Raw genomic sequence first — 16,381 nt, forward strand, 5'->3', positions numbered from 1 at the left:
TCCGGTGCTTTTATCACACCAAACTGACTTAACATTACGCTGGGCACACTGCCCAGCATAATTGCCCAGCGTTCTATGTGCAAGATCTTTCTGGGTTTTTTTTTTTTTTTTTTGTGTGTTTTTCACACACACACACACACAAAAACATCTTTGGTGGCACCTACTAAATTTTGGACTGAAGTAAAACTAATTTGTCACAAAAATGTGAAATGGAAATTATGCAAATTACGTCACTTCCTAAATGACACTAATGCAGTCACTAACGTTGATTCGGTAGAGCAAGTAGTGGGCTTGAGTCCACTACTTACTCTATCAAATCAACTATGGAAATACTCTATAGAAATGACGCAAATTATGTCACTTTTTAAATGACGCTATTGCAGTCACCAAAGTTGATTTACCTTTTTTGTTACCTTATATTTCTATCGAATCAGTGTTAGTGACTGCATTAACGTCATTTAGGAGGTGATGTAATTTGTGTCATTTCTGTTTCACATTTTCATCAAAGGTGTTTGCACATAAAATATCTTTCATGCATACAGGGTGTACTGGCACTGGTTTACAGTGCAGGATTTCTCTTATTTCTCCATATTTGAAGCTATGAGTATGTTCAGAAGAGACCTGCCTCCTTGTGGCAAGGACAAGAACCAGGAAGTGATTCCCCTGGTGATTGTCACTTCCTAAGTTTGCTAAGCAACCAGTTGACAATACAACACTGCCCTACATTAAACTACACAAAATGTCTGAGTGGTGCCATATTTTTGATATCCCTATGTCTACATTGGATGACTTAACCAGTACTTCAGATTTGGCAAATTGTTTCCTTTATTCCTAGCATTGATGTACAAGAAAGTATATATGTGTGTTTTTGCTCTTAGTAACCCTAACACACAGCATATTTCTCATGAGGACAACTTGCAGGCTGCTGTTATACCCCAGTAGCAGCAGTGCAAGAATCATTTTCACCTCTGCTTGCAACTACTGTTAATTTGTTATACTGTGTAACCCCCTCCAAAAGCTAGCATTTTTCTCACTCACCCAACAATGCTTTGATAGCATCAGCAAATATTCTTGCCCCCTTCCTTTCTATTTAAGTGTATCCCATCCCTCTAAAAACTAAGAAACTTATTCAGAACTTTAACACAGGAATTGTTAGCAGTTCTAGAAAGAAGCTTATCAAAAATTAATTCTATTACTTTCGGAAGTCATTGATTCCTTACGTTGGAATCAATGTATACAAGTATCAAGAAGAACTTCAATGGAGGCCTTTTTGAATAATCTATAAGCTTCATCATTTCCTAAACCTTTTGATTTGAGAAACCTCATATATGTATTTTAAGCTTACCACTCATTTTAAAGTTATTCCTTAATTCACTTGTATTCTGTCTTCCTATGCTATCTTCCTGATGTAGAGGACATGTAGACTGTACCCAATTACTCCTATTTAATGGTTCTGCCCCTGTAAACTCCTTGGATCATGGGCTGTGGTCACGTCCAGAACACCCTTGCCCACAGCACTTTACCTAACATGCTGGGCTGATTTTAAAATTTTGTTTCCATGATGATTTTCTTTCCCAGTTGCATCAATCAGTAATGGACAGACTGGAATCTCTTATGAGATGGCACTCACTCATTTCATCTGCATATAGAGGCTTTTGTGATATCCTTGACAGTTTTCTGGTCTGTTGCTTACCCTCACGTTTTTTTTTTTTTTTTTTTTTGCTTTTTACTACCTCACATCATACAAGTTGTGTTGGCATGTGTTAGAGTTCCACTTTCAGTAAATAATGATTCGTGCCCCATCCCTTCTTCCCCTGTCCATCCTTCCTAAATATAATCCTCATTGTTCCCTTTTATTGGGTAGCAACAAGTTTCCATTTGTCACCTAGAAATGTCAAATGTATTTGTCCTAATCAGGAGTTCAAACCTGTCAATTTTATTAGCAACTCCTTTGCATTGCAGACTATTTTTGTACTGTTTGCTATCCTAATGTACCCCTTCAGGTTTGTTGCTCTAGCTTTAGCTTACTGTTCAAATGTCATTATCCTCCATACATCCTTCCAATATCCAAATAATTCTTGTGTGGGTCACAGTCTCATACAAGAATTCCTTTGGCTTTGCACAAATGTTAATTTGATTCATGTCATTCGATAAAACACACATCTTCATTGCCTTTGCCCCCACAGCAGTTTTCCCGAATCCTTAAGGCCACTTTTGTAACTTTACAAAGAAATGGAAAGGATTTTGACAGTTATTCATGATTTGATTAGATAACAGTGTCACCTCTAATATGAGAAAGGGCTAAGAAATTCAGTCTCTGTCTTTGCCTATATTGAATTGCAATCCGAATAATTTCTAAATAATATCTGAATAAATTGGCATCGTAAAAAATAAAAGGAACTGCTTCTTTCTGAGTAAACTACTCTAACTGGAATGTTTCACAATTCTATGCTAAAATAAAGCTCATTTATCTCTCCTTCCACATAATCATAGAATCAACTGGTTAAAATGCCTGTAACTAATTTATATTTAAATTTTTAAATATTCATGTCCTTATTTGTTGTTTTACATGACATAAATCTCTGCTAACAGGTTAAAGCCAACTCTAACGAGGAAGCAGAAACGTGCCTTATTGGAAAAAAAAGACTATGTTCAGAATTATGTCAAAGTTAAAAAGGTAATGTTGAATTTTTTAGAAAACTATGTAGTGTATTGGGAAAGAGTATATGGAACAAATATCACTTATATTTAAATAACTGATTGAAACTGGAATACACATATAGTATATTAACTAAGGTTCAAATATACTGCAGACTCTCGATTTACCAGGACACTTCAAATCCAAATTTAAAAAATATAAAATAAAAATAAAAAAAAAATCAACCAGAAATCATAAAATTCAAGTAATAACTAGAATAGGTATAAAGAGATGTTTTGCAAGTCGTCAAGAAACGGTGTTATAAGCGTCATTGGGAGATTAGTGTGTCTATTATCTTGCAACACCCCTGGTGTCTTCACACCCACTGCTAAAAAAAAAAAAAAAAAAAAAAAAGGAGACCAAATGTTGTTTGTTTTATTTTGTCATGTCGAATGTTGTGTTCAGTCAGCACAACAGAAGGCAAAACGTTTCGTTGCATTATTTATGTCGAGGATATCAGAATTTTTTTTAATATTGATTTATTTTTTGTTTAGAAATCGCAAAAATGATGGGCAAGCACAAGAGTTGTTCTTTCAATTAAACGAAAACTAGAAATTATTCAAAAATTTGAAAACGGTACATCCGTTAAATCTCTAAAGAACCATTATAATATTGGTGACCAAACTATACGTAACACTTTAAAAAATAAAGGGAAGCTATTTGATTTAAAATTGGCATCGTAAAAAATAAAAGGAAGCATCATATTGGACATGCAAGTAGTACGTGGTAAGTTTTTTCGTTTTTTTATCTATTGCCATACTTTTTACGTAGGTTGCTGAACATTTCTATATACAGTAAGTCCTTGACTTATGTAGCTTCAGACTTACGTTATTTATATATATTTTTATATGACTGAAGATTTCAGTGAAGGGGAACACATTTCACCATAATACTGCAACTTAAAAACCCACAGAATTCCAGCTATCAGTAGGTATTATTGCAAATTCAATAAGATATAGAGTTTACTACCAATTTATAATTAGATGCACTAACAGAAAAGCCCAGTAACCTGGAAAGTGCAAATTGTTTTATGGTAGTGACCTCCAGAAATGTGCTTTAGTAAAATGTGAGCTTGAATGGGGTTGATAATAGTGAGTTTTTGCCCTGTGAAGTTCTTTTCAGAAAATTTAATTTTGTTTGTTATCATGGTGCCAACTAAGAGAATAACTAAGTGACAGTGATACTAGTAAATCTATCAAGAAAAGGAAAGCGATCGAGTTGGATCAGAAAATTAAAATAATAAGGATGTATGAAAATGACCAAACATTAACAAGTATCGTGTGGAATTCAGATTTGTCAGTAGCAACAGTGGACACGATAATAAAGGAGAGAGACAATACGAGAAGCGGTGACGGGATCGGCACCAATGAAGTCGACTATAATAACCAAGGCTACAAAACACATCAGTTTTTACAGTACTAACATGCTTTTTTGCTTCCTTTTATGTTTTCTTTTCTTATGTGCCACTCCGGCTACTTCACCACCATCCCCAGATAAAGTTTTTAATTGAACTAATTAAAAACATATAACTATTTTTCTTCATTCTTCTGAAGATATGTGGTTTTTGTAATTTTGGCATATCAGGGATATAGTAGCAATATTTTATTAGTCATTCCCGAGTTATGTAAAACTCGTCTTACATAAGAAGTCCTGAAACGTATCTCTTATATATGTTGGGGACTTGCTGTATTTTTGGATTAACCAGGAAAGTAATTAACCCGGGAATATTTTTTTATCATCTATCCCTAAAAATCGAGTCTACTGTATTACATATTGCTGTGTACTGCCAATCCTAATGCCTTTTTGCAAAGATCAGCCATCCAGATTGAAAATAAAATCAATACATGGATCCCCTCTGTAATAATCAATATGCTGGCAATATGCTTCAGTTGATTTTGGAATTTTGACAATATGTACAATGATTATTATTGATCCAAGAGAATGATATTGGAGCCTCTGATGGAATTTTAAGGTGATTACCATGTATTGAACATAGTAAATTTATGGAATAATTTGTATAAAAATAGCCAATTGTGTAATTTATAATAATTAAGGTTGCCATAATTAAACTTAGCAGGATAGAAAAAATTTTTGTTTAGCCCCCCCCCCAAGTAGTTTTCTGTTTATCTGGTGGGACGTAAGCATCGATCTGGGTACGAGAGTAGCCTGTGCGGACGAAGCTCTTTGACGCTCTTGAAACAGAGAAGTTTTTCCTGATTTCTTTTCTGATTATTAGCTTAACTTGACATATTAACATATTTCTAGAGTAGCTTTATATTCCTAGTTACGATACTTAGTTTAAAGTTTAAGTTAGACAGAGATTTTGTAGGTATTACTTAGTATCGGTAACGGTATCAAATCCACGTGTTACAAATTGAACGAGAGGTCTTTTTTTTTTTTTTTTCCAAATTTAGTCGATTTATTAACCAATTGTTATATTAAATTAACTTCTATAAGTAGATTATAGACCTAGTCAGGATCCTTAGTTTATTCTAAATTGAGATAGCGAGATTTGGAAGCTAATCAATACTTACGAGTCCGTAGAAGTACCGTTCGTGAATTCCCGCCATTTTTACACGATAGCATAACCTTACTGTAGTATAGTGCATAATATAATATTGTCAATTAATCAGTAAATCTATTAATCTTGATAAACTTTATTGTCAATTAAATTGTACTTTTAACTCTATATATATATATATATATATAACGACTTAATCGTAACAAATAATTAATACATAACTATAGTAGTACACGTGATACGGAAGTTATATAAAGGGAACTCGTAGAAAACACTAGATACCGAAAAAATAAATATAGCGTTATAACTGTTTTGGGATATAACTTAAGGATTTAATTTTGTTTTGAAATTTTATTGAATTAAATCGGAATCATGACTCAGACCAGAGCAGCAAAGCAAAAGGCTCAAGCTAATGGGAGTGCTGTGGTTCAGGGGAGAACTGAGGGGGGGGGCAGTTGCCCTCTGAATCAGTCTTTTAAAATGCACTGTTTGCTTGATGTTTGCGGAGCAGTCGGGTACGGGACATGATACTGCCAAGGGGGATGTCTTTGTGTGTGCACGATGTAAGGAGTGCAAGGAAATCAGGCGACAACTCAGCGTTGTTATGGGCCTTTGTGAGAGCTTCAAGGACAGGGTGGATGCCCTCGAAGGAAATAAATTGAGGGGCCCATCAAGCTCTCAGCCGCCCACATCAACGCCAGAGCTTGCACTTGGTCATCAGGCAACACAGAGGCAGCCCCCTAGGCAGAATGCGCTGGTCCCACAGGAACTAGTAGTTGTTGGTGACTCTATTGTCAGGGAAGCGGGGAACATGCTTTGCAAAAAGGATAGGTGGAATAGGACCAGGGTATGTCTGCCAGGGGCAAAGGTTCATGACGTTGTAGAGCGGATATCATCTTTTAAGGGCACAAAAGGTGATATAGTTGTACACGTTGGCACTAATGATATTAAGAGTAGGAGACCGGCGGAATTACTTAGCAAGTACAGGTCACTGTTGAAAAAAAGCCGTGAATTAGGATTGAATTTGAAAGTGTCTGCAATTCTGCCCAGACACGATAGGAGGGAGTATATGATGAGAGCCTTGTCGATCATTTCGGCCCTGGAGGGATTGTGCAAGGCTCAAGGGGTAGAATTTTTTTCAGCCTGGACTGTACTTGTTAACAGGAGAGATTGCTTCTACAGGGATGGGATACACTTAAATAGAAAAGGGTGCAAGAATTTTTGCTGATGCTGTCGTGGCAGAGTTAGGTGGGTCGAAAAACTGCTAGTTGGGGGGGATACAAGGACTAATAGATTAACAGTAGCCACTGGCAGAGGTGGAAGTGATGCTTGCACTGCTTCTATTGAAATGAGCAGAAGCCTGAAAAACAAAATGCAGGATATTTCAGAGACTGCTGGGAGTCATTGCGGTACAAGTAAACACATGGGTTGTGTTAGGGTAGCCAAGAATAGAAACAGGTGCATGTATACCTGCGTGTACACCAGTGCTAGGAGTTTGGTAAATAAATTTGATGAATTTGAGGTATTGCTCAAAACATCAAAGGCAGATATTGTTGGGATATCAGAGACGTGGTGTCACACATTCCTTATATCTGTCACACAGATATAAGGAATGCGGAACTGGAATTTGGGGAATACAATGTGTATAGAAAGGATAGACAGGACAGGAGGGGAGGAGGGGTTATGCTATTAGTTAAGAAACACATAAAGTCCAAGGAAGTGAAGCCAGTCGACATCGATGGACAGGGCAGTGTCGAGTCAGTTGGTGTGACATAAGCATAGGTAAATCAAAATTGAGAGTAGGAGTGTGCTATAGGCCTAATGACTCTGATGAGTATAATAAGATACTGTACAGGGAAATAGAATGGGCCAGTAAATCAGAGAGTCTTATAATGGGGGATTTTAATTTCCCAGATATTGACTGGAATTTGTGGGTTGGTCACTCGCACACTAGCAAGGCTTTTGTGGATTTATTGGATGATTGTTTTCTACATCAGCATGTTCGTGAGGCAACAAGAGGGAGCAATACTCTTGATCTGATTGTCAGTAGTGATTCTTCATGCATTAAGAATCTGCAGATAAATGAACCACTAGGTGGCAGTGATCACAGTGTGTTGAAGTGGGATTTACTCAAAGAGGTAACTACCATCAGAGGTAAAGGGAAGGGTTTTTGTTTTCGTAAAGGCGACTATGATGGTCTGAGACAGTATTTAAATTCTATACAGTGGGACCAACTGATATGTTACCAACAGCAAACTCAAAATGGGAAGCATTCAAGGAACTGATCTTGGAGGCTACCAGGCTTTACATACCAACTAAGAAGTATTGTTCAAGGTTCAGGCCTAAATGGATGTCAGATGAACTAATGAGACGTATGGCAGAGAAGAAAAATGCATGGGATACATACAAATTGATGGGCGACATGGAAGCCTATGATAGATATAAGTTGGTCTGTAACCAAGTCACAAAGGAGATTAGGCAGGCAAAGGCAGACTACGAAAAATCCTTGGCAAAGGATGCAAAGAAAAACAGAAAACAGTTCTTTACCTATTTAAACTCAAGAAGGAAAGGGATGAATCAGATTGGTCCACTGGATATTGATGGTTCAACAGTTGAGGATCCTGCTCAGGTGGCTAACAATTTAAACGAGTATTTTGCATCTACATTCACGCATGAGGAGTTATTCAGGAAGGAGAATAATGTAGGTAAAGTAAATATTGGCAGTGAGCTGGCTGATTTTGTAATAACTGAGAGGAACGTGGAGGAGAGATTGTTGAGGATAAACATAAAAAAGGCTATAACTGGATGGATAAAAAAGGCTATAACTGGATAATATAACTGGATAGATCCCATCCACCTGGGGTGGATGGGATCTATCCAGTTATATTAAAGGAGGCAGCAAAGGAAGTAAGCAAACCCCTAGCCATAATTATGAGAGCTTCTTTGGACTCAGGGGAGGTACCCATAGACTGGAGATGTGCAAATGTAACCCCAATTCACAAAGGAGGATCAAAGGCTGACAAGTAATTATAGACCTGTTAGTTTAACTTCTGTTCCAGGTAAATTAATGGAGGCACTGGTTAAAGAAGCACTGCAGGATCATCTAGACAAGAATTCAGTTATAGCTCAGACGCAGCATGGTTTTGTTAAGGGAAGGTCTTGCCTGACCAATTTGATTGGATACTATGATGTAGTCACAAAAGAACTGGATGCAGGGGATAACTTTGATATTATATTTTTGGATCTTAGAAAGGCTTTTGATACTGTTGCACATGGAAGACTGCTGCACAAATTGGAGCAGTGTGGCATTGGAGGCAAATTGCTGCTATGGATAAGGGGATGGTTGAGTGGCAGAAGACAGAGAGTGGTAATCAATGGACACTGCTCAATGTGGACTAATGTTATTAGTGGAGTTCCTCAGGGTTCAGTGTTGGGTCCGTTGTTGTTTTCGGTGTTTATGAATGATATTGATGATGGGATATCAAGTTTAATGTCCAAGTTTGCAGATGATACAAAGGTTGGCAGGGTTGTTAAGGACACCACTGACGCTATACTGCTGCAACAGGATCTGGAAAGGTTGAACAGATGGGCTGAGAGGTGGCAAATGAAGTTTAACATTGACAAATGTAAAGTACTACATATGGGAAACTGTAACCCCAGAGCAACCTATCAACTCTGCGGTACTACACTGACAGTGGTGGAGAATGAAAAGGACCTGGGGGTAATTGTGCAGGCAGATATGAAGTTCTCTGAGCAGCGCAGACGAGCTGCAAGAGTAGCTCATGGTGTCTTGTCAATGATATACAGGAATTTTTCTAGCAGGGATAAGGAGGTGATTATTCCCTTGTATATAAGGCAATGGTTAGGCCACATCTTGAGTACTGTATACAGGTCTGGAGGCCTCATTTCAAGAAGGATGTAGAGCTGCTGGAACGGGTACAGAGAAGGGCAACAAGATTAGTGAATGGAACAAAGGGTTGCTCTTACGAAGAAAGGCTTAAGTTTTGCAAATTACAGAGTCTGGAGACTAGGCACCGGCGAGGTGATTTGATAGAGGTGTATAAGGCTTTGAATGGTTTGAGCATGCTCAATGCCAATGGGATTCTTCATCTTTCTCAGAATAATCAGCTCAGAGGGCATAAATTCAAATTGAGGAAGGACGGATGTCGGATAGATGTGCGGAAATTTGCCTTTGGCCAGCGGGTGGTTGGTTGGTGGAACCGACTTCCATCACTTGTTGTTGAAGTTGATAGCCTAAACAAATTTAAGTCTCAACTGGACAGGTATTTCGAGCGAACGGAGGGGTGAAATGGGAGTGGTGTGTTTTTTTTTTTTTTTTTTTTTTTTTTTTTTTTTTTTGGCTGATGCTGCATAAGCTTGCTTTCTTGCATCATATGCCTCTACTAATGCTAATCTTTCCAAATGGTTTGTGAAAGAAGTGTTAAACTCTAAAATTGCATGTAAAATGCCAATTGTAACAAAGTATAATTAGTTCTTAGAGCATAAAAGTTAAGGTTTGCCTTTGATTTGAACTACATATGCACATGTATCTCAAATGTGCATTTCATCAGGCCTATCATCATTGCCAGTGTATAATGATAACTTTTAAGTGTATTAATTATAAATGCATTTGCTGGTTTAACAATGATTTACAGTTGTACTTAACTTGTGCCAAAAGAAATTTTCATTATTCTACTTATAAAGGAGGGTTTCAGCAGTGTTTACTCCAGACTATATCAGTGGTTGGATCGCATGATACAGAGTGAGTGAGAGAATACAGGTTTGAATAAACTCATTCAAATGATAAACAGCTGTTACAGGGAGTGAGTTTTGTTGGGATATTGTTTTTATGTGCTTTGTGTATTCACTTGTAATGATTTCCTGAAATAAGTAACGAAATTAAACTATTTTTGCATTCCATGATCATTGCCATATGTTTTAAGGTTGGAGTTTATACAATGTTGATATTCTGTTTAGGAATCTGTTTATTTATAATTTAAGGCACTAGTTATTCCTGTATTTAACAACCACACATTGGTTATTTACTTTTTTTTTTGATTAAGATTAAACCATGAGGAAGTACATGTAAGGTAGGGCTATTAAAGTTTTGCTTGTATTCCGATTTAAGACACACACTCAAGGGGAGTCATGTCAGTGTAGGCATGGTGGACATATCAGGTAAACCTTTTAAGTAATATATATTCTTAAGGTCTTATATTGTACCGAAAGGAGAATGTTTTCTAAGAGCGTCAGCTGCTTATATTCCCTTTAGATGGTTAATCAGCCTGATATAAGTCTCCTCTCAATGTTAAGTATGCAGCCTGACCTAAGTCCCCTCTCAATGTTTCTTAAGATTGAGAGGAGAACGTAGGTCAGGCTGCCTACTTTATATTTGAATGGACATGATTGATGCTGCTAATTGGTCTTTTTCTTTTAAGCTGTTAATAAAAGAATTTTGTTAATAAAAGAAATGTTAATAACATTTCAAGAAGGATGTAGAGCTGCTGGAACGAGTACAGAGAAGGGCAACAAGATTAGTGAATGGAACAAAGGGGTGCTCTTACGAAGAAAGGCTTAAGTTTTGCAAATTACAGTGTCTGGAGACTAGGCACCAGCGAGGTGATCTGATAGAGGTGTATAAAGCCTTGAATGGTTTGAGCATGCTCAATGCTGATGGGATTCTTCCTCTAGCTCAGAATAATCACCCGAGAGGGCATAAATTCAAATTGAGGAAAGACAGATGTAGGATAGACGTGCGGAAATTTGCCTTTAGCCAGCGGGTGGTTGGTTGGTGGAACAGACTTCCATCCCTTGTAGTGGAGGTTGATAGCCTAAATAAGTTTAAGGCTCAGCTGGACAGGTATTTTGAACGAACAGAGGGGTGAAGTGGGTTTTTTTTTTTTTTTTTTGGCTGATGCTGCATAAGCTTGCTTTCTTGCATCAAATGCCTCTACTAATGCTAAAACAGTAATTACTGCCATAGCAGAACTATGTACTCTGCCCTGCAACCCAATTATTACTGGCCTCCGTGCAATCCAGCTGCCACTCCCCAATCACAGTAGGGAAACTACAACCCAATGATCGAGATCTTCGCCACTACTCTACTCACTACGTAATTTAGATAGAAATAATTTTGGAAGTAACATGTTTACAATTAGTAAATTGCCAACTGCCTTTTTTTTATATATATATAAAAAATAGTATTAGAACCTATAGTACTTAGTACCATGCATGGGTTGGAGGGTGAGAAGATGAAAGTCAAATTGCAGTATGACGGACCTTAAAAAGGCTGACTTAAGATACTGAGTAATATGCATTTTCTTTGCATGCATTCAACTGTACATTTCACCAAAAAAAATGCTAATAAATATGGGAAAAATTAAGGTTTATAAGTAATGTTTATAGATAAGCTATACGGCAATACCTCGCACACTGCAGCTTGAATCAGTATGGGATTCACTAGTGTGGTTTATAATCTGCAAATGTGATTGATTATCAATTAATTTCATTCTTAGTCTACCTCATTACTATTTGTATTTATTTTTCCCATTGAAACTATTCCCCGTTTACTGCTGTAGTTTTTTCCAAATCATTAACTGCGCTGTGCAAGGTATTCCTGTATATACAGGGTGTCTCAAAAATATTGGAACAAACGTTTAAGGGAGGTAGGTAACATCTAAAGGAATGTGAATCGCATAGGAACCCATAACCTGAAACGTCATGGGAAAGTAGTAGCAGAGGCACAAGAAGCAGAAATGGCACAATATAGTAATTAGTGGCAAACATTTATTTGACATAATATTAACAATGGAGTACAAGATGGATGCATTTCATGATATTACAACAGATGGTCGAACACACCTGGAGTTTCTTTGACAGTAGCAGCAGCACAGACGAGTCTCGCCACGAGATCCATTTCCGTATCCACAGGCGATTCATACACGATAGATTTGAGGGCCCCCACAGAAAGAAATCAAGGCTCAATAAATCAGATGAGCGTTGGGGGCCAGGCAACGGGTTCACCAAGGCCAATCCATCGACGCCCAAAACGCCTGTTCAAATGGTCACGAACACACCTTCCATAATGGGCAGGCACCCCGTCACGTTGAAACCAAATGTTGCGTCTCACAATTGCTGGAACATCGTCAAGTAACCTTGGTAGAACTTGTTCGAGAAAGATCCAATATTTAGCAGAGTTCATGCGGGATGGTAACAGGTATGGGCCGACTAAGCAGTCACCGACCATACCTGCCCACACATTTAATGTGAAGCGATGTTGCAACCCACACGGTGTGCGCATGGGGGCGCACACATGAGCATTTTGCTGATTGAATAAGCCTCATCCGTGAACAAAACATAGGCTGGAAAATTGAAGTCTTGAACACTTTCTTGGAGAAACCACTGCGCAAAAGCCACACATGCAGGATGATCTTGGGGGAGCAGTAACTGAACCCTTTGGAGATGAAAGGGGTGTAAGGAATCGTCGTGCCAGACATGCTGTACACTCCAACGAGACACTCCTAAGGCAGAGGCAACAGCATGTGTGCTGGTAGTAGGATTATTCTGGACGGCATTCAACACACTTCTTTCATGGCCGGAGTTTGCGTCGATCGTGGTCTGCCTGCACTACTCCTGTTACCTCTAAATGACCATAATCGCACAAATTTTGATGCACACGCGCAAACAAATGATGGTCCAGTACATGTCTGTCTGGGAAGCATTCTCCATAAATTTGTTGAGCGGCATGTCCATTGCCCTCTGCCAGCTCACAGTTCGTATATCGATGCATGCTCATCGTGGGGCGACTACTGCTTGAATTAGTAAACCAAAAATTTTCCCTCTCGTGAACTGATGAACAGCGGCGTCTACCGACTTATGGTAACGTTTCCGGTTATGGGTTCCTATGCGATTCATATTCCTTTAGATGTTACCTACCTCCCCTAAACGCTTGTACCAATATTTTTGAGACACCCTGTATATATAACAAAAGTAAAAGTTTTTTTTTTTTAAAGTATTTTTATTTTAAATTTGATATCACATTCTCAGCATAGTTTAGTTTTCAAAAGCATGTGGCTTCCAGAAGTGTTCAGGCACTGTACATTGCTTTTTCTACATATTTATAATAATAGCCTTGATATTGTTTAAGGTCATGAAATTCTTTAAAAAAAAAAAAGTGATTAAAGAACTATTTTTATCCATTTTCTTTCAGCACCAGCTATATAAAGACTATCTCAAACAGAGTGTTGGTGACCATGATATGTGATAAAAACCCCTTTGTAATATAAAATTATTGAATACAGTTGTAAGAAAGTTCTGTAATTAAAATGTCAAGTTTGTAATAATTTGTGCTATTCTTGAAATACTTTACAATAAAGGAATTGATTTTTTTATATATTTTTATTTTGTCATTTGATGTACCTCAGGTGCAAAGTATATTTCATACCTAACACATTTTAATAGGTAGGAAAAAAATGATGGAATGGGGTGGTTTTCGAGGTCTGTGTAGGCTAGGGAACTTTACAAAAGGAATATATTTGAAACACTAAGATTAATTATTTAACGTGATGAGAAGCACTATGAGCTCACAAATCGATTTAGTACAAGTGTTTCTTGAGTTATGCAAATCTTTCATCCCTGAATCTCTGGTTGCCCTATGAAGGGAGAACACAGAAGCTTAAGGATTTACATGGCCTGAGGTGAATAAATAGCACCTGCAACTGAAATATACACAGTCCACAGATGAGTTCTATAACCCAGCTCCAAATGAAAAAAATTTTGTGAATAATGAGTTTTTTGAACTTTCTCTATTTTAAAAATTCTAGATTTATTACTGGTCCTATCGCTTTTTCAAACATGTTATCACTGTGAAAAGAAATGATCTTTATTTTGACAAAAAAAATTTTATTCAGCATAAATGTCAATATACATGTAATTGGATAAAATTACATACACTCATCTGAATGATGATATGCATAAAGGAACAGCATGTTTGAATGAAATGTTCATTCAGATAAAAAACAAAATTGCATGTTGCAAAACATTAAAAAATACCAATGGAATGTTACATAATAGAGAATCTATAGTAAACATAGCAAAACTAACCAAAATATACATTGCTTCTAATAAATATGTTAATTTTCTGAGTATCTTAAGTGCACTTAAAAAAAACTCAAAATATAAAAATTTACTGTTGTGACCTTGAATTGTGGCAAAATGGGGAGGGATAAAATCTAGGTTTTGTGTGTCATCCACATTTTCTAAGCGGAAATAAGTAGCAGACAACTTCAAATCATAGTTATGCTCTAAACCAGCACTATTCCAAACTACGACATTCAGCGGCTATCTGCCTATCACAAGGAGTATAAACAAGTAGACAACTGTGAAAATAAAATTTTTCCCAAATTTTGTAGCACTAACTAGGCAGTGGCTAGATCTTAATATACTGTTTTGTCTATACATCAGGTGGCCACTTCATGAAGGTGAGCAGGTATAGAGGGATGCTGTTTGTGTGCAATGCACTGCAAAACAAATATTTAAGTGACTCTGAACATGGCATGGTAGTCAGTGTCAGATGTATCAGTATCTCAGAAACTGTAACCCTACTGGGTTTCCACGTATGACTGTCTCGGGTTTATTTAAGGAAATCCGATCACATCTAACCAGCTGGAATCTTGTGGACAGACACAGCTCACTGATGTAAGGGCCCAAAGACTTGTACTGCTGTGGTTAATCAAGTAACCAAAGAGCAAACCAGAATGCATAACTTATTGTGCCTTGATGGGGTATCACAGAATGACAAAAATGGTTCCAACATTGAACACTAGATGGTTAGAAAAACATTACCTAGCCTGATGAATCCCAGTTTTTGCTGTTTCACATGCTGATGGAGGAGAATTCAGCAGAACGTAGCAAAAAACATCATTAGTCCGTGGACCTATCCTGTCAGGTGTCAACAATACAAGCTGGTAGTGTAATGGTGCGAGGAGTGTTTTCATGGTGCATACTTGGCTCCTTGATACCAATAAAGCAGCATTTGGAGCCATAGATCATCTGGAACTTTTTCCAACCAAGCACATCCCTTCATAGCCACATCTATATGTGAAAGGGTTTTTGCAGCAAGATAATGCACAAGGCCAAAACTGTAGAGAACCAGTTCCAGGAACATAAGAGTGAATTCAGCCTGCTGTATTGGCCTTCCAAGTCACCATATCAGTTCAATTGAGCATCTGTGGATTGGGGGCATTCACTATTATGCCACACAACCATCCAATCTGCAATATGGAAGCAATTGATTCAACATGGACCAGCATCTCCATTGCATCAGAAACATGTCATATTCCAGGCTGTTCTGAGGGCTAAAGGGGGCCCTACAATTAGGTAGGTGTACCTAATAAAGTGGCTATTCAATCCATACTGTTACCAGAATAAAACATGATGTAAATAACTACTGCAGTGTGTGTAAATATCATTAATATCTTCTCTGTAAAGCAGTCATTTAAAGAACAGATTAAAGTATTGCTTTGAATAGCAATTTCCCAAGAGAAATCAAAATATATGAATATAATGTACTAAATTACAGCTGACATGAAACAATCTGTGCAATGGTAGAACTGTATAAAAGAAATGCTAAATGCTTTTTTCATTAATATATAGGAAAGAGTAGTTCAAAACTGGATATGAGAGCTGCATATTATATATTATGCACAACATACAATGACCAACAAATTAAGAGACACCCATTTTAAATTATTTTTTGTCTAAAAGATGTATTTAAAGTTATTTATAAAAAAAAAAACAATGTGGCACTATAGAATTCATATTCTTAAGTGATACAGAAAAATAATAGCAACACTGCTATTAAATGCTTAGAACTTGTCTTAAAGCCCTCAGGCCACTTGAAATGAATGGAGATAGCTATTGGGCATTAATCATATTCCACAATTTAACTTTCTGCACATATGGTAGTCCAAGGTGAATAATATACATTAGAAGGTAGTGCATTATGAGCAATCCTAGGGAGTAATTCTTTTTCAAAGAGAAATCCTGTAATTTTACTATTGTAGGTGATTAACTCTTCTTCTCAAAATAGTGAAGATGAGAAAAATATTGATATCACTTCTAGGAAGGCTAATAAAATCAAAACTGAAGAAATGGATAAATAA

The 16,381-nt window shown here is 37.2% G+C and overlaps 1 protein-coding gene across 2 annotated transcripts in view; it reads left to right on the plus strand.

Annotated features, from left to right (window-relative positions):
• Positions 1 to 13,522, plus strand: part of LOC150085147 (uncharacterized) — a 307,492-nt gene extending 293,970 nt beyond the window's left edge. For both annotated transcript variants that reach the window (XM_090373892.1, XM_090373893.1), the window contains 2 exons: positions 2,593 to 2,677; positions 13,429 to 13,522. In XM_090373892.1, coding sequence (XP_090230018.1) covers positions 2,593 to 2,677; positions 13,429 to 13,482 — 139 coding nt within the window. In that variant the 3' untranslated portion in view covers positions 13,483 to 13,522. The remainder of the gene's footprint in view (positions 1 to 2,592; positions 2,678 to 13,428) is intronic.
• Positions 13,523 to 16,381: the final 2,859 nt, after the last annotated feature.

The sequence above is a fragment of the Mastigoproctus giganteus genome, chromosome 5 (assembly GCF_048544385.1).
Source record: "Mastigoproctus giganteus isolate SK-2022 chromosome 5, ASM4854438v1, whole genome shotgun sequence".
NCBI lineage: Eukaryota > Metazoa > Arthropoda > Arachnida > Uropygi > Thelyphonidae > Mastigoproctus > Mastigoproctus giganteus.